The following is a 26,544-nucleotide window of genomic DNA, read 5'->3' as shown; positions in this document are numbered from 1 at the left end:
TTTTGCACACATCACAGGTCTGGTTTGAAAATGAAAGAGCAAGAAACACAACCCACTGTGATAGACCATTAAAAAGCAAATCAGAGAAAGGTTGCAAAAATAATGAAGAAGTATAGATGAAGCTAAACAGCAGCAGAGAATAAAACTAATAGGCTACAACTGGATGAATTTCACCCTAACTCATAACCAAAGTAAAATTTTTGAGCATTGTTTTAGAAGATTTTGCAGTGACATTGGTAAATATTGCAATGATGACTTCAGTGGTGGTATATACCTATTTTCTCCTTTTCTCTGCTCCTCTATCTGTGCTTCTATCACTCTGTGACCTTTGGCATTTTGGCTGGTGTAATTTGTATCCAGTGTTATCATCCGCTGCTCCGTCCAGAAACTCTGTCCAACTGGCTAAATGACTAAATATTACATTAGCAGGAAACATGCAAGTTCATAAATCTTGGAATAAACAATTATTGCACTCCAAGCAGTCCTTTCCAGCAAAAGAGTCATGCTGCGGGAGTCATATTCTTCAGGGAAGCTGATGGATAAAAGATGGAGTTAAATTAAGTAAGAAAAAATGCTTAAAGGCTGGAGGAAACTTTAAACATAAATCAGCGCTACAGTAACATGGTTTAGATCAAGGCATATCTATGTATTAGAATGGCATTTTCAGAGTTAAACTCAAATCTAATATACACACAGGAGTGAGGGGGATCAAAGATGGAGGATCAAAGATGTGATTTTATTTGAGGGTTCACTGAATGAAAATACGTAATTTCTTTGGTCTGGGCTGAGTCCTCACTGTTAGAGGATTCCAAAAAAACCCCGCTATTTTTATTTTAAACACAATTAAAAACCAGAGTGAGTCTTAATTTAATTTGAAGTGGTAATTATGTTCTATAATTGAAACCCTACAGTCACAAGCGCCACTGAAGGTGTCACGTCAGTCCACCCACAACATCTGATTCTCATTTCCTGGTTTGTGTCATCACTTGCAGATTTTTTTCTTTCGTTTATTTTTCACCGGATAAAACCTCAGGATTAGAGAAATAATCGCGCAATGATAATAATAATCCCGGTGCATTTTGATTAATCTCAATGGCGCCCATGAATAAAGGTGAGAGGGCAGAACAAAAAAACAAACAAACAAAAAAAACCCCACAGATGGATAAAAAAAAAAAAAAGCTGATCTGAAAACAACCTGCCTGTAGGTGGATGTGCTCGCTAGAGGACACGATGATGATGACGATGATGATGGTGGTGATTCCTCCCCCCACCTTTTGTGGGCGGATCCGTCCACGTAATGCTGAACTCACCCTCTCATTTGCTTTTCCTGCTTCCTTCAGCCGCGGCGCATCAGCAGTAAAGCGAGCCGCAGCTCGGAGATGTCCCTGACACCGTCGGCGGACAGGAGAGGAAACCCCCGCACTTTGAGCTCCCCAGGACGGTTCGGAAAGCAGCGGAGGGACGGCCCTTCTTCTCGGTGAAAGCGTCTTTGTGCAGGCTGAAGGATGAACATTCATACGCGGGTGAAGAGCAAGAGGACCGAGCATCACCTCGGAGCGGAGAGGGACCACTTTGACAAGCAGCAGGTAAAGAAAATCCCACGGAGAGTGCAGGGCTTTTATCAGGCCGTGGAGTGGATACCTGCCGGTTTTTCTTTATTTATTTTTTCTTTTTTAAAGGCCTTCTGCGTGGCTTACCGCATAGGCCACATTTACAGCCAATAATTTAAGTCAAAAAATAAAGCTTCAATTAGAAAACCAGGTGTACCGAAAGGCCGCACATCTTCACCACGCACATTTAAACCTGAAACAAACAAATCCAACCTTTTATTGTTTAATTTAAATTACTTGTAATAATTTAGAGATGTCGTCATTCACTTTCCAGCACTGGATTTAGCCAAATGTATTTGTTTCAGTAGGAAACAACTCTACAAAGTGAGTTCTGTCCAGTGGCGCCACCAAGGGGGGCCGAAAGGAGGCATTTTCCACCTCAATAAATTTGCTCATTCTCCCGGTCCTTTACAATATTATATGATCAGTATGGGTTTACAAAAGGAGAGTTCATGCTTTAGAAAGGTGCAATATTTATTTATCCTTTTCCATTTTTCCTGTACTTTATAGTTTACTATTTTAACCTGAAAATTTTTGTTTTTGATACCTCTTCTTTTTTTAAGTCATACTTGGTAATTTCCTCAAGCACCTGCTGTAAGAAATCATTTACTTGTCTTATGCAATTTGGTGGAAGATTTTATTTTATTTTGTTTTTCTAATTTCTTTTGGAATCTTTATAAAAGCAAAATAAGCTTTAAAACTAGATATCTAGATTTATATTTTCATTGGTTAGTGCTAAAAATTAGTGTTGTGGATTCTTAAACGGTTCTTTATTTTTTTAAATACTAAAATAAAGTTTACAATGCACTTTTCTTTAGATGTGAACATGCAGTATTATATTTATTAATGTAGTAATGTATCACTGTCAATAAATAGATAATCACAGGGGACTGCATACACATTTATGTATTTATACAAGAATATGCTTGTTTCATTGATGCTTAATGGAACCAGTAATATAAATATGGGAATTAGCTGTAACATCTTTAGCTGTAGGTTTCTTGTTCCACAAATTACATGTGTGAAAAAACATGTCCTATATGTAAAATGGAGAAGTTCACTATGTGAGCTAATATCATAGGTATTTTAACTGAATATTTTCACAATGCAGTTTTATTCATGTTGGTTTGTTGACACAGATTAATTCAAAATATTTCATGTAAATCCACAAATGTTCAAGATTTGTTAAACTGTGTTGGATATTTGTTTTTTGGACAATATTGGTGATTTAAATTCAACTTTGTCTTCAAATCAGAGACTGAAAGTCAGTCTCAGTTGTGAGGAGTCACACCATTCATTCCTGTCTGAATCCAGCCCTTCTAGTTTGACCACCTTTCTTCCATTACAAACATTTCGTCCTCTCTCTCTCTCTCTCTCTCTCTCTCTTTCTCTCGCTCGCTCGCTCTCTTTTTTTAAAGCCTTGTTCTTCCAGTAATAAATTAAGTCTACATGAACGGATTATTGTGATATTCCTTTAAAAGCAGGTGTATTTAGCTTGAACTCCACCTTGAATGGTTACATTCTTTACCCAGTATGTCATACTGGAAGCTACACTACATCCTAGTCCCCAGTGTGAGAGAAACATGAGATTCAGATGAGGATCAGTAACCAAACAAGCAGCTCTCTGGGTGTTCAGATTCTCCAGTCATTTGGGATCTGAAACAGACTTTGCTTTTGATGGGCGTTCACCACTGTCTGTGTTTTATTTGCCCGTGAAGTGCATCCAGAGAGGTGGAGCCGTGGTATTAAACTATTAGACGTCTGGGCTCTGGAAATGAATATTGACTCATTAAATATGCATCAAAAACTTTTACCGCTAAAAGTTTTTGGTCAAAACAAAACTGAGTCATAAGTCCTGCAGCTGATGCGTTTGATCTGATGTGTAATCAAAGATGTAGATTGTGAAAGTTATTCAAACTTGTTGCATAGAAGGATGAGGAGAAGTTATCTGCCTCTTTCTGCCTGTCACCTTTACCTGATGAAGCCATTTTAGCTACATCAGGTAAAATGTAGCTACACCACGTTAAAGAGTCACATCTAGTTCTGATGTGGTTGTAACTCTTTAACTCTTGCTACTCAGATGACTACATTTAAACTCTTATTTGATTATTTGTCGACAATATTTTTAGTGATTTTTGCAGAAATTGTCCAGGAAAAGGCTCACCTTTGATTTAGTTATTACGAAGACGCAACACTTTATGAGAAAAGAGCTTCACTTCTTCTAAGAAAATTCTTGGAGTCCCCCACAAGTTTACCTTTTGAGATTTCTTTGCATTGGATTTGTTTGTACCTCTGAAGCTTCTCCTCTTTTCCACATTTCATCACATTATAACAACAAATTTCAATACATCAAAACACCAAAAATCACCAAATAGCTTTTGAGGAAACTACTGGGCTTCACCACTTTAGTTCATGCTTGAAGCATATCAGAACCTCAGGTTCAATTCACAAACACTTTATTAATCCCAGAAGGAAATTAAGTGTGACGTCATATTATTCAGTTTCTCTTAAGGAGTTGTTGTAGATGCTGTGGGTAGGAAGGATCTCCTGTAGTGGTCTGTGTTACATTGGCACTGAAGAAGCCTCTGACTGTCTGATCCCAGTCTGATGAAGAGGATGCTCAGGGTTGTTTGTAATTTTCCTGATTTGATAAGGAATCCTGCTTTGCACAATAATCTCCAGAGAAATCTCCAGAACAGAACCAGCCTTCTTTATCAGGATGTTTAGTCTTTTTAACTTCTCTGTGCAAACATGGGAGGATGTTTTTGCTTTGTGCTTCCTGCGTATCAATGGATCACACAACAACCCTTTTCTACACTAAATGTTTAAAACTAGACCGATTTGTTCTTATTGCAAATGGTCGTCCAGCTTGTGAGACACAGAGGTGGAACAGATGAAACTCGCAGAACAGTGCGAGGTCGTCAAAACGAAACTAATGAGAGTCATTAGTTTCTGTGGTAATCTGTTGATTTAATTACTCATCTAAGTTGACACCTAGAGGAGTAACAGAGTAGATTTGAGTGTAAAGAAGAGAAGGGAACATGATTCTTGAATAATTGTTTCCATTTGATTTGGAGAAGATGATTTAGAGCTAACAGCAGAAAAGCTTAGTTTAGCTGTTAGTAAAACGGAAATTACCACTAGACCTATTCCAGTTCTGAGACATGTCCACCATTTTCTTTAAATCTAAACATTGAATTGGTAATTATTGAACTTGATTGTTGAAATTATCCATTTAACTTGAGTTTAAACAGCTGTTGTAGTTGTAGACTAGAAATAAGTAAGTAGTTTTCCATGGTGGTAGCATGTTGCATAAGGTGTGTTGTGTGTGTGTGTAAATATGTTGTTTGAAATGTCTTCAGTTGCAGGAAGAGGAGAAATGAATATCTTTGAGCTAATGCTAACGTTTGTCACTTCATTTGAATGCATTTCCTGGGCAACAGGAAAATTAAGTACTTATATAACACCCTGACTTGATTACTTATCAGATTACTCACCTTTGAAGCTAACAAATGTTTAAACCCCCAGACTGTACTGATTTTACCTTGTAGCTCATGTAAATTAAAATGAAGTCACAGAAACTCCTCCACCACTCATTATTCTCGCTCCTGTCGTGTCTCCTTTTGATTTTGGCCTCAGTACCAAGGTGAGCTGCCGCTCACAAAGTCCTGCTTGTGTTTGTGTATCTGTACTGTACTGTTTGCCTTCCCTCACTGCTGTTGCCTGAGCAAGCACCCATGTGGGAAAGCAGCAGCAGCAGCAGGAGGAGGAGGAGGAGGGGGATGGGAGTCCTGAAGGGTAAACTTAGCCACTGAGTGGGAGCCAACGCTGAATGAAATGCACAATGGTTAATAGGACGGACAGATTCTTCTGAGACGACTCGTCAGCATTCGTCATCCTCCTGTTACAGCTTTCTATGGTTGTAAGGAATCTGCAGCATAGGTTTTCTTTGTGTGTGCATAAAACTAAAACCAAACACCCACAGGAAGCTCTGTCATAGTCAAATAGTTTTACCATTGCTACTAAATTCGTCTTCAATTACAAAACACTATTGACACAACAGGCCTTCTTTTATTTTCACTCACAATAGAGCAACATTCATATCCTAAATACAGTGTAATCTTACTTTTGTCCCTGAAATCTGTTTAGAGATTTTACTAACTTTATTACCGTATATTAGTTTCACATGGTCTGGAAGCTAACCAGCCTGGGTTGGGGACAGTTTTTCTGTGGCTCAGTGTTGAGCTTCAGAAAGAAAATTGACTTTGTTTTCCCTAAAATGCAGTTTAAGCACTAGGTTGCACTGACAATAACACTCTTCTGTGTAGGAGTTGTTATTGATGGAAGAAAGTCCAAATTTAGCTGGTTTTGGTTTCAGTGAAAATGAAGTTAGAAGATGTAGGGAAGTGTTTTCTATGGCTTGAAATGTCTCTGTGGCTCATTCAGGCTGTAATAGAGCGAGAGAGAGCAAGACTTTCAGCAGGTGGAAGCTTTGGATTATCCAATCAAACTTTCAAACTCTGTTATGGTAATTGCTAGATTTGTAAATGTAGGCAGCCTTTTGAAAATATAAGTTCAGGTAAGACCGTAAAGACTGTGCAGTTTAAAATCTCACTTCCTTAATCATTTTGTCTTTTGTTTTGAAATATTAGTGAAGCCCTCTTTTTCTGGTTATTGTTCATTCACAGAAGACGTTTGTGCATCTATCCCTAATATAAGTAATTAATGCTCCCATTGTACTTTCTTCTATTATCACAATTATTAAAGAGAAATGATAATCAATTGCTGATCTGAAATTGATCAGTTCATCCATTGGTCACCCCTAATGTAATGCAATATGCTTAATTTATTCAGATATAAAAGGAAACTGTATCCAGATAAGATATCATCCTGTCTGTATAGAGTACCAGAGTTAGGATTTATGGAAAACCCCAGCATAAATGTCTAAATTATAGACATATCTCAACTCTGAAAGAGAGAGAGACAAAACTATTAAAAGTTAATTAAGAAAATTGGCTTTCTAGGTTGACAGGAAATTCCTTCAGGGACATATAATTTTTCAGTACCGCTCCCTTATTGACCAACCTTCCATTTGTTGATGCACCACCCAGTTAAGTGGTTGCTCTCGCTAACCCGAGCTAATAGCTGTTGAAGTCTGCGACCTTGTCAGGCAGATCCTCTGCAGCTGACTGTTGAATTAAGCAGATAAAGTCCTGCAGTAAGTGCCCTCACCTCGGGGAATTATGTTCGCAGAGAAGCAGTGGAGGTGTAGCGCTGATGCTTTGACTTCGTCTCTCAGTGTTTCACATCACAACCTATGGAGACGCTGCTGAAAAGCAGAGATGACCCGGTGAGCAGAGACGCCTTGCATTAAAGAAGCTTACAGTATTTGATTGCAGAAGCGTGTGTGTGTGTGTGTGCGTGTGTGTTTGTATTCCTGCACTAATGCTAGCTGGGATTGGACCTTATGGCGGGCCTGGGATTTATCCAGGCTGTCCCTCTCTGTCACGTCTCGTCTCTGCTGGTTAAAGAGGGATTTACCATCGTTTCAACCAGATGCAGCATTAAGTGTGTGAGCATTACACAGTCTACAGTACCAGCATCTGCAGCTCCTGATTCCTTAAAGCATCCAGATTTGACTTGATCAGTTCTGATTGGTGGATCAAATACTGAAAGATCTGATTTTATTTTTTTGCTATTAATTAGTTAGATGCTAATATATAATTTCTGGTCTTATTCAATAAAAAGTAAAGGTTGTAGATGTATGCTTTGGTTCATAAATGTTATTATCAATTTATTTTCAGTTGATTTCTTAACTACTAGCTTAAAAAAACCTTTCTACTTATTTACTTTTTCACTTTTATATGTTAGATGTCAGAAGGTCTGACCTCAAAGAAAAGCAGAAATTGTGTATCAGCTGGAAAAATGTAATCCATGGATCTGTAATTTTGATAGTTAGTTAGAAACCATGTCTTATGTCACAACCTGGCTCATGAGGACATGACAGAAAGAAACAGCAACATTAAGGCAAATTTATGTGTTTTTGTTAGATTAACATAAATCTTAAACAAGTAAAAGACCAAATCAAAGAATAGCAGGATCCAAAGCAAGACAAAAGAGAGTGAGGACAATAACCAACATAATGCCTAACTAATTCAGATAAAGCAAAACCAGGTAAACGTAACCAAAACAACAAAAATACCAAGACTGTTTGCTGTGGGGGAAGAATGAGCAACCAGTGGTGAGAGGAGCAGCCATGTTTAAATAGACTGGGAACACTGGCCCATTAAAGAAATACTAATGTTCCCCTAATTGTACAGTATACTCAGTCACTTTCCAGCTTTTCACTCACACTTGATGTCCTTTTCCCTCTGTCCGTTCTCACTTTTTTTTTGCTGAAAGTAGTCTGAGAGCTTCCCTGCAGCCTTGCTGCTCAGCAGCCATCTGTTGAGGTTTCTGTGCCAGGCTCTGTGTGCCAGATCGCATCCCCCTATCCAACCCAATCTTCTGCCCCGGCTGTCGGCCTTCCTCCCCCAACAAACCGCTCATTGTCACACAAACTTCCACGCTCGCTCCCTTCGCTTGCCCAGTGTAAATGAAGGGGCACGCAGTTCATTTGAGTCAGAAAGAGGCCGGGGGGCTGGGATGGAGTCTTTTATAAACAGATGCGTCTTGTTTTGCCCAAAGTGTACCTCCTCTCTTATCTCTTGTCCGACCGTTAATGGTTGGATGGTTGTGTTTACATGGGTTTGACTCCCAGGTCTCTAATGCATTAAAGAGGCTTTTATAGACATGTTGAAATACAGCTACTACCACTGATATGAGGTTTAGCAAAGAAGGATTTCCAACATGTAAACGCTGGATTAAAAGAGGAGAAATGCAGTTGGATCATTGACATAAATGTTTGACACCCTTTTATCCCTCATAAAATGTCCCATCCTAAATTTCTGTCAACGTCAGTCTGAAAATTTGCCTTATTTTCTCAAGGAATATCTGGAATATCAGTCTTTCATGATTTCCTGAACCTGCTGACTGTTTTTATTCTGAGCAGCTTGATGTTAGGCTAACCTTAGCATATTTCTTCTCTATACTGATGACTTAATTTCTCATTTCAACATGTTATAAGTTTCAGATAACTGTTAGACAAAAATTAAAGGAATTTTTAAAGCGATTTTTGACCAGAGTTTCATCTGCTCTCTTCTCTGTTGAACTTTTCTATAAACTAGCTGCTCAAATTGTAGATTCACAGCAAACATAGGGTAAGACTGACATAAAATCAGACTGTACATCAAACAAAAAGTATCTGTCATTTAGTCAGGAAATACAGATCTGGAGATCAGGATATTCCTGGGAATTTCTGCTAATCTCTGATATAAAAATGACATAAAACATAGGTTTAATATGAACTAAAGCAGGACCGTAAATAATTAGGTTTTGGACAGCCAACTATCATCATGATGGAGGTTATTTATGATTTAAACATCTTATATGACCTTTAAAGAGAACATTATGGACCCCAGTGTTTGTTTTTTCCAGGATGGTTGTTCTGCCTTTTTTTTACTATCTAGTCTGTTTCACAGATTTTAGATAAGACGGTTCAGAATACCAGAGCAATTTTAATACATTTATTATGAACAGTTACTTAATTTATTGAGCTATTCCAAAAACTATTCCATTTAACTCCTCTCTAGTGATTAGCTTTATCTGTTGCAGCACATTTTGTCTATATTGTATTTTCCCAATTGCATTATTTTCAGTAATATGATGTCTTAAAGTGACAGCATTGCATGACACAGCATTTGAGAACAATTATGTGTTTTAGACTTCTGAAACAAGTTGCATACTTTGCATACAGCTGAGTTTTTTTGTTGTTAGCCAGGTATTCATTATAACTAACAAAAGATGCATTTTTTGGAGACATTAAATCATCAAACTTATTGGTAGTATGATAGAATAAAGAGCTTGAGTTCTTCCCAAGCTCTGGTTAAGACATTCTTTGCTTAACCAAGAGGAACAAAGTACAACCAGTTTCTGAACCTCGGGTTGTATTTAAATCCAGAAGACACACAGATCCTGCTGATGTGTTCCTGTTTCTGCCTTCCTGCTTGTGTCTCAGCAGTTCTTGTTTTACCTGCTGGACAGGTTGCAGAGCCGCCCATCTTCTGTCTTTAGGTGACTGCAAGTCACTCAAGTTTATTAATAGCACTGTAGTTACAGAAGTCACACATTGATTCAGGGTTTGTCTCTTTTATTAGGAGTTTCCTTTGAATATTTATCACAACAGCTATTGAGTTTCACACAGGCGGTCTGAATATGCTGCCTCTGGCTGTGGTCAGCATAAGATTAGCTGATTAAAATCAGCAAGAATAACATTTTACTTCTTCCTTGAGTTATTTTTAGATATTTGTCTGAACAGTTTTTTTTTTTTTTTACTTGTCAGAACTTGTTTGTTTGGTTTTATGAAAAGCATTTTATATTAATTAGACATAATAAGGCTAAACGCGTAGTGCTTATTAGTGTGTATTAAGTGGTGTTAGGTTTTTTTTAAATGCCCTTAAAAACTCACCAAAAAACCCAAAAGTGCAGCCGACACAAAATAAAGTGCATGTGACATGCTATGTGGCATGTTTGTGAAGAATAAAGATATTTAAGATTTAATCTAATTCAACTCCTCTGCTTTCAGCTCAGCAGTATCAGCAAAGCCATCAACAACACAGAGACGCCTGTGAAGGAGAAACATGCGCGACGTATCCTTAAACCGGTTTCATTTTTATCAAGGTTGCATGATAACAAAACATAGTTAGCTTCAGAGAAACCGTTCTTTTGGGTTTGGTCATGTTTAACCTTTGCCTTTTGTCTTAAAATTGATTTTTCGTTTTGATGTCCATTAGCAGTACCAGCAGTAGTGCTCATGTTTCGGACCCATTCAGTACAGTCAATGAAATCTCAAATTTGGAAACCAGTCTGCAATTTGCTATGTTTTTAGTTTCTTTTAGACCATGACTCTTAAAGTTGGAAAGTCTCTTAAATTTTTGCAGCACCTATTTTAACCCTTTTCAGAGTAATGCTACCTTCAATTGGAACTGGGATCTAAATGTAAAACCACATCCAAGTGGATGATGCTCTCAATTAGAAGTTATAAATCCAGTAGGATCCAACACTCTTCATGTCTAAGTGCTGGATTTTAGGCATCTGGATGTGATTAGAGCACCTGAACTGGAATGAGAGAGTGAATACTTGTGCAGTCTTTGCCAAAGGCGCTGTAAAAAAATTAAATATTTAGAATATTTGTCATTATAGAAAAACACAGAGTAAGAGGATGACATCGTTTTGTCTGCATCATCCAACTCTTGCTTGAAGTGTGAATAAGCTCACTGTAGTCATCTGTGAAGAAATATTGGAGAATGAATGTTGCAGTGTTTTCTACTCTGAGCCTCACAGGTCATTTATTTTTTTCATCACCAGTGAAACACATTTTAACAAAGCAGATATGAACACATATGACACATATAAACTCCCTCACCAGCACAACATTCATCTCTGAAGGAGCCATTCATTCAATTCAGGTGCATCCAAGATCAATGGGGTTGATAAATATAATGCAAATATGCTCCCCACAAAAAATGAAATGTTATATTAAATGTGTTACTTTTGAGAATCGTAACGCAGCTGTGTTGTAGTTTGTATGTTCCTTAACAGCATGAACAGGAATCATCTTGGGGACTCACAGGGAGAAGGGAGCCTACACCTTCTGGTCCTACTCTCAGGGCTTCCCTCTGGGCAGCAGCTCCATCCTGTGCTGGAAGTTCTGCCACGTGCTGCACAAAATCCTGCGAGATGGCCACCGCAATGTAAGGCGACCCGCATCGCTTTTTACCTGATTGGAAACTGTTTGTAGTAAAGCCAAAGCCATTGATTATTCTAATCTTTCTTCTTTGGTGGATTTAATTATTATAAATGCAAAGCTTTGTGAAAAATAAAATCGGAGCAGTCCTCTGTCTCTGTGAATGTGACTGGCATTAGTCAAGCTGTGTATTTAACCTCCACAGGTTCTTCAGGACTGCATGCGGCATCATGGTTCTCTAGCTGAATATGGGAAACTATGGGTGAGTCCTAGTGTCTTTTTGTAAAACTCTTTATGTTTTTAAAGTTTTTTTCTTGGTCTATAATTGTTTCTCACTCGTTTTGTTTCCAGAGCCACCTCCATGACAAATATGGACAGCTAGTGGCTTTGTATATCAAGCTCCTCTGCACAAAGATGGAGTTTCATGTGAAGGTATATGCATCATTGTCACGCTTGCATTAGGCAGAAACTTTATTGTTCTGCTCCGCTTACTCAGAATAACTCATAAAAAGCACAAGTTGTTCTGATTGTAGAGTGTTAGACCTCAAACTTTGCATGTTTGCAGCACACAGAAATCCCTCCAAACCTGGAGGTGAAGGATGAAGTGCTGGAGCGCGCTGCAGGGACAGACATTAATAATGTGTGAGTTTTTTTAAAAAAAGGTTAACCTCTGATGAAAGTAAGCCCTTTCATATATGTTGCGGAGTCAGAGCTCCATTGTGCCATCGTGGGGCCTCCATCCTGAGTGACAAAGATATCGCCTTCTGTCCTGCAGGTTCCAGCTCACTGTGGAGGTGTTCGATTACATGGACGCTGAGCTGAAGCTGGCCGAGACAGGTGATAACTAAAACTCCTCCTACCTTTTTTTTCTGAACTGCTTTCTCTGGCAGGAGAAACCTGAGCTGCAGCCGAGGACTGCTGCCTGCAGACATGATCTATTTATGCACAAATAATGGCCTCAATCAAGAAAGGTTACAGTAAGAAGCTGATGGGCTGGATCTCTTCACATGGACTGGGAACAACTCCATGCAAAACGTGACTCAGTTTAGCTTGAATTCCTCTTTAGTTGTTTGTTGTTTCACCACTGAGGAAGTGCCTGCGCTCAGAGCTCATTAAAGTGATTTCCTCCTGTTTAGCAGTAATGACATGTTCTTCCCAGGCTTGCAGGGCGGAGACCCAGAATCACAACACCAGGAATAAATTCAGCAACTGTGTTTGGGATATTGTGTGGATTAAAAAGTGTTTCCAAGCTTCAGAAAGTTTTCATGTCGGCTGTATGAGCATAGCCACGTGTTTTGTGGAGCTAGGAATTAAAATGTATTGTTCCTCAGTGGGAACTTTAGGTGTAACAGTGACTGAAGATTGAGATATGTAGGTTCACACAGTGATGGAAGTATTAATAATATATTAAAAAACAAAATTAAGAATAATGCTCTGTAGAGTAAAGTCAAAATAACACCATAAAATACGGAGTAGTTTTGAAAATTTATTTCAATCCAAAGGAACTGAGTGGGATCATTTCTTAAAAATGTGTGTGGATATTTTTTATTGTGCTGTTAAAAGCTATTCAAGCAGCCACCATCAAGGTTATGCATATGGAGGCCTGAAAGTGCCACAGTTTAATACATAAATGACTAAATGGCTTCTTTCAAATATGTCATTAGCTCATTTTCAATGTGACAGTGATGGATAAATAAAAATCTATAATATTTATTTTACTTATAAATGCAAATACGACATTTACAACAGTTGTGTTAATTATTACATAATTAATATTAATTGCTAGCTTCACCCTTCAGAGTTGGTTGCTATGGCAGCCGTTACTGCTTTGGTTGTTGTTGTTGGTCTGAAGAGGAGTTGCTGTTTGACTTAACGAGTTTGATGCTGGTATTGTGTATGAAGAGCCAGAGTGACGCCTTAAATTATTTAATGGTGCAATCCGACACAGGGGCCATAAAAGTTATTACATAAATACTAGATTACTAGAATATCACGTTTAAATATAAAAACTTAAATCGTTAAAGATTTACATTTAGTTATGTTTTTAATAATTAGTGTTACAGTTAAATTATTCACATTGATTAATTTATTACATAAATATTTATTGCATTTTTGGCACTTTTATTCCTCTGTATGAAAATTATGCTCTCAGAGAATTAATCAAATCCTGCATTTAAAATTAAAACTGAAATATCAAAGGCTGATATTTAACCACTGAAGTGTCATACAGTTCAACCAAATCATTACATGGGAAATTTCTTAATCATGTATATTAAGTAATAATTATAATTTAGTAATAATTATCAGGTACAAATCAAAAGTTGTGAGGATATTGATTTATAATGCATACCATTATTTTGCTTTTCAATTATTTAAGTTCTTAAACATTTATAGTATTTATAACTTCAGTTAAATACAATTAACATTTTTTGACATTGTTACCTTCTTGGTACTCTATTTTACTTTAGCTCACTTTTCAAGCAACGCTTCAGATTCTCAACTAAAGTAGTGAAACAGAAATGTTTGTGAAAGTACTGGTTCTGGAATGTCTTTGTTTTCTCCTGCAGTGTTGCGCCAGCTGAACTCTTCCATCGCCGTCACCAGCCTCACGTCGGGTCAGTGTCGCCTGGCTCCGCTCATCCAGGTCGTCCAGGACTGCAGCCAGCTCTACCACTTCAACGTCAAGCTGCTTTTCAAGCTTCATGCCTGTAAGAACGCTGACTGCTCTGGAAAAATACACGCAGTTGATCTGTCTGTGCGCCTAAACCTGCATCGTGGTTCCAGGTCTGCCTGCTGATACCCTACAAGGACACCGTGACCGTTTCCGTGAGCAATTCAGCAGGTCAGTGAACACATCAAAGTTTTTTGTCTTTTTTTTTTTTTTTTTTTTTTTGTTATTCAATGGCCATCTGTAGCTCCACCTAGTTAAACAGTTCCTTAAACCACTGAACTCTACTGTCGGTTAATAAAACTTTCATCTTTTTATTTGGATTTTGTTTGCGTAATTGTGAAGTTGAGGAAGAATGAAACATGGTTTTAAAAATTTGCTCACAAAAAATACTTGGAAAGTTTGGTGTGCGTTTGTATTCAGCCCCCTGTAGTCTGGTGCTCCCAAATAAAATCCAATGTCTAGTTTTACAATGTTTGTGAAACTCCAGTAAAATCCATTGTGAGGCTGTAATGTGGCTGAATCTATATGAAAATAAAAGAATAGTTTTGCAATGGACCATGTCCCACACAGATTGTGTGTTTGTTTCAGACTAGATGGCTTTTCTATGGTGTTACTGTTTGTCAGATTGTTTAGATTTGTTCGTATTTGACTTGTGATATGGTTTACCCCATGCAATAATAGAAAGCCAACTATAAATTAAATTGCTGATGGATAATACTGTGTGTAATATATTTGTGCATTGTTTGTTTTTGTTTGCACAGCCTGAAGAACTTCTTTAACAGAGCCAGAGAGATGGTGTATTTCAAGAGGCTGATCCAGATTCCCCGGCTGCCTGATGTAAGAGAGGAAAAATGACTGCTCTTCTGCTGAGTCACAGCTACATTTTGGGTGTTACAGACTTCACTGCAAGTCACATGCTGGCTCTGTGCTGCCCATGCTGTCGTCATTTAAATACATGGGTTTTCTTCCAGTCTCCACCCAACTTCCTGCATGCAGCATCGCTGGCCAAACACGTGAAGCTGGTGGTTGTCATCCCTGAGGAAGACGATCAGCAAGACGACGATGACGATGACCCGGAGCCACTCATCGAGGTCAGCAATACCCCGACCCCCAGCCTGCAGTCTCAGCCTCAGGTGTGTTTCATTAGTCACAGGTGTACAGATGTATGCAGTGTGCTACCTGCTGTCTAAACGCTTTAGTGTTTGTGTTTTATTCAACAGGTGGACATTTTTGATCAGGCGTTTGGACCTCCAAATGGAGGCTTTGATGAGAGGTGAGCTTTTAATTTTTCAACTGGTTATTATGATTTTAATACCGGCAGAGTGTGACTGGTGGTGGTTTCTGTCTGGCAGGGATCTCCAGATCGAAAGCCTGAAGTCAGAACTTGAGCTGCTAAGAGCAGACCTGGAGAAAGTCAAAACGGAGGTGAGGATTCTTAAATACCATAACGCTTCGGTGTAAGAATTTATTTTTTCTCCGTGTGTGACTGCAAAAAGGCATCCGGTGGAAAGGAATCCGGATCATGTGTTTTCCTGGATGCAAATGCCAAATGCCACTCCTGAAGAATGTGGCGAGCAGACTCTGAATGTCAGCTGACCGAAGGCACCTTGTGATGAATTGTTGATGTGTAAAGATTGATTCTGTTTATGTTAGTATAGAAATATATATTGCAAAAGTATTCACACCCCTTGAACATCTCCACATTTTGTTGCAGTGCAACCACAAACTGAAATGGGCTTTTCTGGGGGGGAGGAGAGTATATGAGAGGCAAAATAGACTACATAAAGTAGTAAATAAGAAAATGGGGAAAAAAAGGAAATATGGAGTGTTTTTTTTTTTTTTAGTTTTAGTTTTATTTTTACAAATAAACATGTTGAGGTTTAGGATGTAATATGTAGGCCTCAGAGGGTTTTTTAAGAGAATATTTGAGAAGAAGGAACATCATGAAGAGCAAAGAACTTACCATACATGTTGTGGAGACGTTTAAAGCAGAGTTGTGAATAAAACAATGTCCTGAGCTTTAAGCATTTTAGGAAACACTGTTCAAACCATCATCTGAAAATGGAAAGAGAATGCTGCAACTGTATCCAGGCACGGACAACCATAGACAGTTGATGGATCGGACAGACATTAAGAGTATTGACAAAGAAAGTCATGTTGAACACGCAGCAAACATGTGTCTGTTATTTTTTTGGCCTACGGTGTGTACAAAATGCTAGGCGTGATGGAAACTACACTGCACATCTTCATGAACACACCACCCCCTCTGTGAATTATGGTGGTGTCTGCGTCATGCTGTGGGAATGCTTTTTCCAGCATGGACAGGGAAACTGATCAAGAGTTGAAGGGGAAAATGGATAAAGCTAAATAAAAGACAACCTGGGATGAAAAACTATTGAAGGCTGCAAAAGAGTTCAGACTGAAGGTGAAGATTCACCTTCAAGCAGGTCAACAAACCTGAACATCCAACCGGAGCTAAATTGGAAGAGTTTGATCAAACCGTATTCATGTGATACGATGGCCTAGTCAAAGTCCAGACCAAATCCAGATGTAGTGAGTCTTGAACACTGATCAGTGACTGACCTCAAGCTGTTTTCCAAAGAACAGGGAACATTTTCTGTCTGTAGATTTGTAAAATCCCAAAAAACTAGTATCTTTAAAACAATTGTTAGTTTGTGTTGGTCTGTCACTTAAATCTGACAAAATGCTGCAGGGGGGTGTTAAAACTTTAGCAAGCCTTTGGATTTTAACCTAAAACTGCTTTTCTCAACTCTTTTTCTACGTTTTGGTCGTGAAGGCTCAACGCTACGTCACGCAACTCAAGTCTCAAATCAACAGTTTGGAGGCAGAGCTGGAGGAGCAGCGCATACACAAGCAGCGGGCGCTGGTGGAAAACGAGCAGCTGCGCATGGAGCTGGAGGCAACCCGGCGCCGGAGCGCAGAGCACGAGAGTTTACAGGGCACCTTCCTGGAGGCAGAGAGTAAGATGTGTTAATGAAGCACTTGTTTGGGATCTCCTGCAAGCATGAGCAAGATAATTCAATCTGATCATCTCCGTCTGTGAAGGAAGGGCGCAATCGACCGAGCAGCGATACAATAAACTGAAAGAGAAACACACAGAGCTGGTGGCCAGCCATGCTGAACTGCTCCGCAAGGTACACACTCCAGACTCGCTTAGAGATGTTTGCTTTCAGCTAGACTGTCACCACCCGGCCTTGTGTTGTAACGCTGAGTGTGCTAATGTGCTAACAGAGCGCAGACACTGTGAAGATGCTGTCGGTCACCCAGCAGACTCAGGAGGAAGTGGAGAGGACTAAGCAGCAGCTGAGCTTCGAGGTGGAACGAGTCAAACAGGAGGCAGATATGAAGGTTGGTGCTAGTTCTTTAACTTGGATCACAAGAAATGTGTGTGTTAAGCCCCAAACAACTTTCTTTTTCCCTAATTGGTTGTGCATGTGATATTTACTGTATTTTGCGGGATAGATTGTTTGTTTGTTGGAGTACAGTGGCATCCCAAAAGAGCATTTAAATGGCCTAAATTTATTACTTTTTTTTTTTTAACAATAAATTTCCAAAAAATATACTCTGATTAGAGTCAAACGCAGCAGTATCTTGTTATTTTATTATAAATGGATAAAGATTTTATGTGGATATTTAAACAAATAAAAAACAAGCAACTGTAAACATGTATAAATAATTTCAGCAAATAAAAACACAAGAAATTTCCAGTTTTGTTGCTGGGGCCTACCTGTGCCAAACCTCTGTAAATTTGCTTTAGTTTATCTCAGCTGCATCAGTCTTTGTCCACACAAGGAACTGTGTTTTTCAAACGTTTGTAGCCTTAATTATGATATTTCTAAAAGGTTTCTATATTGCATAAGGCCAAAAAATTCTGGTGAGGGACAGAAAATCCTGATTTCATTTTCCCCGTTGCAGCTGCTGTGACACTTATACTTCTGATGGAGCTTCCTGTTAGCTTTACTTTGATACCAAGATTATTAAAATACAGTTTGTAATTGCTGATTAAAAACTAAATTAGATTTAGCTATGTTATTTTAAACATACTTCAGAAAACCCAGTGGCGCTCATGAGGTGCTGTCTGTGCAGATGGAGGAGCAGAAATTTGAGATGGAGCGACTGAAGAGAGAGCTGGACGAGAAAATGGCAGAGGTGACACGGGTGAAGGCGACTCTGCAGAGCAGCGAGATGGTGAGCGAGCGTCTGCAGTTACTTCACTGATGTCCTGCTAAATCAGCTCCATTCAGAGTTATCACCAGTTCTGCTGGCGAGGCGCAAGACTTTTCCGCATGGATTTTTTTCCTCTTTTTCACTCACGGCCATCTGCCTCTTCTGGCTTTCCTGGTCACCCTCTTTTCTTTTTTTTTCTCACCAGACATCGTTTGAAATGAACAGCAGCATGACGGCTCTGCAGGCAGAGAAGGAGCGCCTGATGCGATCTGTGAGGGAGAAGGAGGCAGAGCTGTCATCTCTGCGACAGGAGGCGCAGCTGCAGCAGTCGTCGCTCCAGCAGGAGCGGGAGAGGAGCAGCAGGGAGCTGGGAGAGCTGCAGGGCAAGCTGAGGGAGAAGGTCAGTCAGGACGCAGGAACCCAATGCGTTACATTTTAGAATAAACAGATAATAAAAAGCACATCGTAAATGTGAAATAGAGCATTAATGACCCGTCACAGAATGTGAATGGGAGCTAGAAGGATGCTCTTAATGTCAGAACTGTTGTCCTGTTACCTAAGTTGTGAGTGTAAGGTTACTTTTTCTAATATTCCCAAATCGGTGACAACTTAATATTTTGTTTTTAAACAAGTGATAAATGTCTTCAAGTCCAGTTTATAAGCACCTTATGAAAAGAAGACAATGAATAGCCGAGGTCTATATAGTCACTAGTGGATATTGACTGACAAAGAAAAACTGAATTCAAATTAGTATCAAGCATCATTGAGTAAAATATTGCTGAATTTACAGTTTTTTGTTTATGTCAGGGGTTTTTGTGTCTCTCTGTTATCATGACAGTAAAATGGGCCACTCTTCAGACAAAACTGAAACAGCAGCCATTAAAACCTGCTGTATTCCCTCATTAGCTGCTGGGAACTGTGACTTGATCACTCTGGATAGATTTTAACTTTAAACAGCACAGCTCATTGATGCATTTTTTAATTATTATTGAAATATTAAAATAAAAAAATGTTAGGATCAAGACAGCGTTCATCTTTTAAATTTCATCATAAGTAAGACCACAATTATTCAGTAGTTTTTACCTAAAAGCGGTAAGGCCAAAATGTATTTACAGCTCTGTCAGATTTTGATTAAACTGATTTTCTTTTGACTAAGAAGTTTGTTTGTGATCAGAATGGAGCCTGATTTCAGTCAAAAGACAAAAAAACATAAAAGGAGTGTCATGTAGATTTTTTGTTTATCGTTTTGAAGAATGGCTTCTTAAAAAATATTTGTACACTGCTCAAAAATCGACAAAAATATTTATTGGCAAGCCCTTATAAGAACTGCTGACCAGCTTTATGCACATTTATCTGGTGATGAACTCAAAGTCTTGGCATCACCCTGATCGGGCTGGTGTGGTATTTTCAAAAGAATCTTATCAAAAGCATCAGCTTCTTATGTCTGCTGGTCTATTTAGAAGCTTTGCTCAGCTGAGGTCCAGAAGGAGGCCCAAGATGAGTGATTGCAACACTGCAGATTAGTCATTGTATTACGGTAAACAGCCACAGTGACTGATCACGCCTACAAATAGATTTATAGTCTCATGTTTTAAACTCTTTAAAAAGACTCATGCATTGCTGATGGGTTGGATAACCTGGACTGATGCATGCATACTGTATGCGTTAATCATTGGTTTTACATTTGTGCTTATTTGTAGACCAGTGTGGAGGAACAGATGAAGAAGAAGCTTTCGGATGAGCAGTTTGCTCTGCTCCAAGGCACCATCGCAGAAGCTGAGAACATCATCCAAGATGCAGTGGCCAAGCTGGATGATCCTCTGCACATACGCTGCACCAGCTCTCCGGGTCCGACTGCTGCAAAATCCACATACCTAACATTAAGAGCAGCTAAATCTGTCATTATCAGTGCAAACTTGATATTAACATACATGTATAAAGATTTTTGATTCAGTTTTTGTTTCTCCTACACACAGATTACCTCATAAATCGAGCGGAGGCCACGTTGAGCTCCATTGACAAAATGAAAAAGGGACATGGAGATTATCTGCGCAACATGGAGGGTGAGTTCCTTCTCCTCATGACGGCAGTGCGGTCAGTTCAGAAGGTTATCTGATGTAACCATCTGCTCCCCTACTTTATGCTCTTGTAACCAGATGCTGGCGGGCTGCTGAGGTCTCTGACCCAGTTCTCCCACTTGGCTGCGGACACAATTGTTAATGGCAGCGCTACGGCACACATGGCACCCACTGACCAAGCAGATTGTAAGAAACATTGAACTACTGGATACACTTCACACTTCTTTCTTACATGCATACGTCTGCAGAAGCATTAATTTTAAAGTGAGTTTATTCTTGGAGAACAAGCCTTGCAGAAATATTGCTGACAGTGCGTCTTTGCACTCTGATGTCCTGCAGGTCTGACAGAGAACTGCAGAGGCTGTGCCACTCAGAGTCTGCAGTACCTAAAGGAGCTGAAATCCAAGAACACCCTGCAGAGGGCCGATCCAGCTTCTGTTCGACTGATTGTGCAGAAGATCCTGCACCTGGGTCAGGTGAGGAGAAACAGTAGGACTTCTGCAGAGATGTTGTGCATCACACTTTTTGTTCTTTGCTGTTTTGCAAAACATTTTCAAGATGAAGGTTCTTAGAATAATACATTTGTAGATTGTTTTGCTAATTATGACCAATGGAGCTGATTTACTGAAAATAAAAGATGCTCTGCTATCATGTGCAACTTTTTATTGGCTCAAACATTGCTCTTTTAAAGTTATAAACATAAACTTTCATGTTTTTTTACTGGGATTTTATGTGATAGTGGACAAAAATGATTTTCTTACAAATAAAAATCTGAAACACAATAATCTGACAAGACTCAAAGTAAATCTGGTAACCAATGACCTTGAGAAGTCACTATACCTGGTAATTGGACTCCACCAGTGTGCATTTGTTTTTGTTTCAAGATGCTGTTAGTTTTTTCTTCTTCCACCTAAATCCAGTCTGAAATAGTTTTGACTGCATTTTCTATTTAGGAGCTGCGGCCGAAAGGAATGGACATCCGTCAAGATGAGCTGGGAGATCTGGTGGATAAGGAAATGGCAGCAACATCAGCAGCTATTGAGGAGGCTGTACGCAGGATTGATGTAAGCAATGACGGACCGATCAAAAGATTTATTTTAAATTGTCTTGACTATAGATAATAATTGTGCTGTGTGAATTTCAATTTAGGAAATGATGAATCAGGCACGAAAAGACACATCAGGGGCAAAACTGGAGGTCAATGAAAGGTTTGTTCTTTTTTTTTTTTTTTTACATATCTAAGTTCATCTGTACCACTCAGATGTTGGTTTCTAATAGTTTTTTTTTTTTTTAAATCTTGTGTACATTTTTGTTAAATCCCACTTTAATGTCTATTTCTAGCATCCTCAACAGCTGCACTGATCTGATGAAGGTGAGGATCCTTTTTCTTTTGAACAATGTTCAAAGTTGTCATAGTCCAACATGCTTAGTGTGTGTTCTTGTTCATAATTCATGTGAACATATGTTGAGTGTTTCTTACTCAGTTTCACACCTATCCTCCTCCAGGCCATCCGCATGCTGGTCATAGCCTCCACAGACCTGCAGAAGGAGATTGTTGAGGGTGGGAAGGTGAGTCACTGTTTTCTAAATTTCCTACTCAAAGTAGACAGCTTATTCATCGCTGATTAAGATTCAAGTTGTGTTGTTTAATTCAGAAATCTCTTCTAAATGTATTGATGATCTCTGTAAGGGCGGAGCAAGCATAAGGGAATTCTACGCCAGAAACTCTCGCTGGACCGAGGGACTCATCTCTGCTGCCAAGGCTGTGGGGTGGGGAGCCACGGAGTTGGTGTGAGTTCCTGTTTAATGTCTTGTCTTGCTGCTTATTTTAAATTGTGTGAGCAAAGCGGTGGCTGAAGGGGTGATGTAATTTTCATGTATTTCTAATTGTAGAGATTCTGCTGACAAGGTGGTGCTGCACACTGGTAAATATGAGGAGCTGATCGTCTGCTCGCATGAGATCGCTGCGAGTACAGCACAGCTGGTCGCTGCCTCAAAGGTAATCAGCCAACGTCTTAAAAGTATCATGTTTTAAAGTGGCAGGATGTTACTACTCCATAATAACATCGCCATGTAAAGCCAATGTAATCTTCATAACTTTTAAAAATCTATAAATGGGTAAGAAGGTTTGGGAAATATGTCACATTAGTCTTCTGTCCATTGACGGGCAGTTTTTTACAACTTTTCCTTCTCTGTTATATCCAGACTTGTAGTTCACAAATTATAGATTTATTCCCATGACATGGGTAAATATTTAAAAGAGGAGAAAAGATAAACGTTTGCTGAACTTGGCTATCAGAGCATTAATAAGTTGCAGCCTAATAAAAATTTTGTAATACAAATGTCTTCACTTTATGAACTCAAATTTAAGCTGGAGGTTTATATGATGATTTATTCAATGAGGAGGAGGAAGTCGGGAGAAATGTTGTTGGAGAGCAGTATCAGGCAGACCCATCAGATCTTTAGGGTGAGTCTTGTCTTTCTGCAATTCGCAACAGTGATGAGCAACAAATTGTGACCAGAACCGTAATTCAAAACACCAAGATATTGAGCTTATAATTTCTGCTCCATTTTTGACTAGCATTGTTAAGTTTATGGCGTGAATATTACTCCAAATCCTCTGAACAGCCGTGTTACAAGAATGCACGCGCGTTGTAAGGACCGAGACCGAAGCCGTTGTTTCTTACTCATTCTGCTGCATGTTGGCGTGCAAGACATAACCGACAGGATCCGGTTTAGGATTTTCAAAATAAAAGCTCCTCCAGACTCAATACATAGAATGGACATATTTAATTATTTCTTGCGCGGCACGGTACCAATTGGTCCACAGAAAGGTGGTTGGGGACCACTGTATTAGAGGACAATGTGGCTGTCAAACATTTCTCCAGTAAGTTTCACTCATGACTGTTTAACTCCACTGCAGTAATGTAGCAACCAAAGCGTATTTTATTGACATTGTCAAAGTGTTTAAGTTCATTTACAGTTAATTTTCTCCACCAATTTGCTCAGACAGAAAAAGATATCTGGCTACAGTTAATTGTCATAACAATGACAATTTAACAAATTAAATAAATAGCCATTTATTTAACATTTTTTTACTTGAATACTTCATTTATAGTAATCTGATTCAAAATTTGCTAAATGTCAGTACAGCAAAAAAAAATTTGGTTTTAAAAATAATTTAGCTTCAATCTGATGTCTTTCTTCTACAACAAATGGATGAAAAAACTATTAAACTTTTTCAAAAATAGAAATCTGATTGTTGACTTTTGACAGATTATTGTCAAATTCACAGTTTTAAGTGGAAAATCTAATCCGCCTTCCAGCTAGCTCATTATGCAGGACTTGTGCTGAAAAGAAAAACTCATGTTTATTCTTAGCTGAAAGCTGTATCAGAAGACAATCTGATCAAATGTCCTGGTAAAAATATTTGGGGTAATGAACTCGTATCTAAGAAATAGTGAGAGAGAAGTAAAGTCTACACAATGTTTTAACGTAAGATTGGATTTTCTGCTTTCAACCCAACAAGCTGCCTTTCTAAGATAGAGTTCATGGGAAAAAAAAACAAACCTTACAACATGGTCGGTTTCCAGATAATCAAAGATGATTTTTGTTAAAATCAGAAAACCCAAAAGATTTCTCTAAAACTGCTCTGTTCATGCCGAGCTCCTTGTTTTCTCTCAGGTCAAGGCCGACCGCAGCAGTAAGAGGCTGGGCGTTCTCCAGCAGGCCTCTCGTCATGTCAATGAGATGGCTGCTAAAGTCATGGCCTCAACAAAGACGGGACAGGAAAACCTCGAAGACAAAGGTGGGTGCACATTTATTGGTGTAGAAGACCAGCAAACATATTGGTTGATTTCTAACCCTTAATATGCTTCAATCAAACAGAGCCCATGGACTTCTCTGGGATGTCTCTTATCAAGTTGAAAAAAGAAGAAATGGAGTCACAGGTAAGCAGCTAATCATGACATACTGCTCCACAAACTGTATTAACGGTGACCTTAATTGATTGAAAACTCTGGCTGAGTACTTCAATGCCAGATTTCAGCCATGAACAAGCACAATAATTTGTGGATAAAATTAGACATGAAAAGCTGAGATACAGAGTTAATTTTAGAGAAAAACTGAATGCGTTGAACATTAGTTAAGAACAACAGCGCGTGTCTCGATCCTTTAGGTGAAAGTGCTGGAACTGGAAACTCAGCTGGAGAACGAGCGTTTACGTCTGGGTGAGCTCAGGAAGAAACACTACGACTTAGCTGGAGTTCCTATGGAACAGGTTTCTGAGCGAAACGGTGACACGCCGTCACCGGTCCAGCAGCCCCGTTCTCTCAACATGTCCCCCAAACCCAGCAAGCCTCCCCTGGGGAAGAAACCCACGCTCTCTCAAAAACCCAACATACCATCAAAATCAGGGGTAATAAAAACTAAAGTCTGTCAAAATAAGAAAATAGAACATGATTTGAAATTAAACGTTTCTTCTTTTTCATGTTGCAGTTCAAGTAAATGCAGAGGATGGCGATGCTTCACTGCAGGATAACCGGATTTAGAGAAGAAATATTTGGCCTTTTTTGTGAATATTCAGCTCTTTTTAGTTGCATACTGACAAACCAGTGTCAACCTTCTTCTCAACTTTTTCCTTTATTTTTATTTTATCTTTCATTCCTTGTTTGCCAAAATGGCCCTCCAGCCTATTTTCTTGATTTTTACTCTTAATGCCTGTAGGGATACCCCTGTTTTTCCTTTATATTTTCCATGTTTGATATTAAGAACATTTTATTTTAGGCATTTTTTTTTTACAAAAAAAAATCTGTATTACTAACAATTTAAAAATTAAAACTACTGCTCTCTTTTTTTGTGGAATGTAAATTTTATCTAGAACACAAATTGGCCACATATCCTGTAGATAAACAGTCAAATATAATCATGTTTATGGCAGCCTTATTGAACACTTTTAGATCACATCTTTCTCTATTTTTTTTTTTTTTTTTGTATTTTTTTGCTATACTCTGTTCTGTATTATTTATGTTGTGATAGTGGTGAAAGGAGACTGGGGAATGACTTGGTGTGTGTTCATGTCGCTGCAGAAGTATGATATACCTCTAGCTTTGCCTTCATGTGCAAATTTGCAGTTTTTTTTCCCCCCCTGAACTGAACAAGATTGTATCAGAGGCCTTGAATAATACTTCATAGATGCATTAAATGTTGCCTGTAAAGATTTGCAGTCTGTACAAGAGACTGCTACTTGCACTACATTTATCTCACGAATGTCCCTTTACAAGAAGAGAACAGAGATACTATGTTAAAACATAGATAGACCTAAAGCTTGCACACTATGTATCAGCTGTAGATGTCCTTAATTATCAAATGCTTCTTGTAGGCTGAATATAGATATTTAGGGTTAGTTGATGAGCAACTTTAAAGCGTCTCTGAGTGTTTCCTGCAGGGTCTTAAAATGCGTCCTCTATGTTCTGCTGTCTCTATAAGAATGTCTTTTTACTCAGATCTATTAATATATATTTTAGTAAAGAAACTGGTGTGTTTTTTTTCCTTGTAAGAAGTGTAAATGTCACTCAAATAAACAATAAATGTTTGATTTAATTTGGTCTTGTGTTGCTTCATTAAAAAAAAATACATTTTACAAACTTGGGAAGTTTTTGGGTGTATAATTTAGTAAATAGTTTTAGCAGAAATATGCTTTAAAAAAATCAATATAAACTTATTTTCTGTTACTGAATGAAAAACCAAATTTTCCCTTGTCTAAAAGGAGGATAGACCACTGAAAAATAGTCCAAGCCTTTGAATGATGCCAAAGAAGCTCATTTTTCAGTCTTTTTAAATATGGGTGAACTGCATAATATAAATTTGAATATGCTTTGCTGAGGCGTGTTTGTCAGATTAAAAGTAAAAATAAGAAAAAAATATAAGCAAGCATCTCTTTTAATCTAATCTATATTTCTGTATTAAAATGTTTTTTTTTTTTAAATTGGTTTGATGTTCTAATCTTTGTATTTTCATTAGCTGTAAGTGGAAAATCACAAATAACAAAAATAGCTTGAAAATAGCCCATGTGGAATTAACCTAAATAATGTATTTCATTTAGTGAAAGTGGGTTCCTGAAACAAACTTTGCGTCCGGAAGACGAATTTGTTG

General features: G+C 38.5%; 1 protein-coding gene across 2 annotated transcripts; it reads left to right on the top strand.

Annotated features, from left to right (window-relative positions):
• The first annotated feature begins 1,350 nt into the window (after positions 1-1,350).
• hip1rb (huntingtin interacting protein 1 related b) lies at positions 1,351-25,992 on the top strand. Of its 2 annotated transcripts, none has more exons than XM_044112712.1 (32): positions 1,351-1,586; positions 10,294-10,357; positions 11,319-11,461; positions 11,660-11,716; positions 11,806-11,886; positions 12,020-12,096; positions 12,230-12,291; positions 14,022-14,162; positions 14,239-14,296; positions 14,887-14,962; positions 15,097-15,216; positions 15,346-15,398; positions 15,478-15,550; positions 16,923-17,106; positions 17,192-17,280; positions 17,378-17,494; positions 18,233-18,334; positions 18,519-18,713; positions 20,014-20,161; positions 20,290-20,376; positions 20,470-20,577; positions 20,731-20,867; positions 21,345-21,455; positions 21,541-21,599; positions 21,733-21,763; positions 21,898-21,960; positions 22,082-22,182; positions 22,285-22,390; positions 24,076-24,199; positions 24,280-24,341; positions 24,569-24,808; positions 24,889-25,992. In XM_044112712.1, exons 1-32 carry the CDS (start codon positions 1,506-1,508, stop codon positions 24,895-24,897), a joined length of 3,159 nt encoding a protein of 1,052 aa, XP_043968647.1. In that variant the 5' UTR covers positions 1,351-1,505; the 3' UTR covers positions 24,898-25,992. The 2 variants fall into 2 exon arrangements, with proteins under 2 accessions (XP_043968647.1, XP_043968646.1); XM_044112711.1 differs by having other exon boundaries at positions 15,097-15,258.
• The last annotated feature ends 552 nt before the right edge of the window (positions 25,993-26,544 follow it).

This window comes from Gambusia affinis, linkage group LG03 (assembly GCF_019740435.1).
Source record: "Gambusia affinis linkage group LG03, SWU_Gaff_1.0, whole genome shotgun sequence".
In the NCBI taxonomy this organism is placed as follows: domain Eukaryota; kingdom Metazoa; phylum Chordata; class Actinopteri; order Cyprinodontiformes; family Poeciliidae; genus Gambusia; species Gambusia affinis.
The sequence above is the reverse complement of the archived record's forward strand: the minus strand, read 5'-3'. Positions and strand labels throughout refer to the sequence as shown.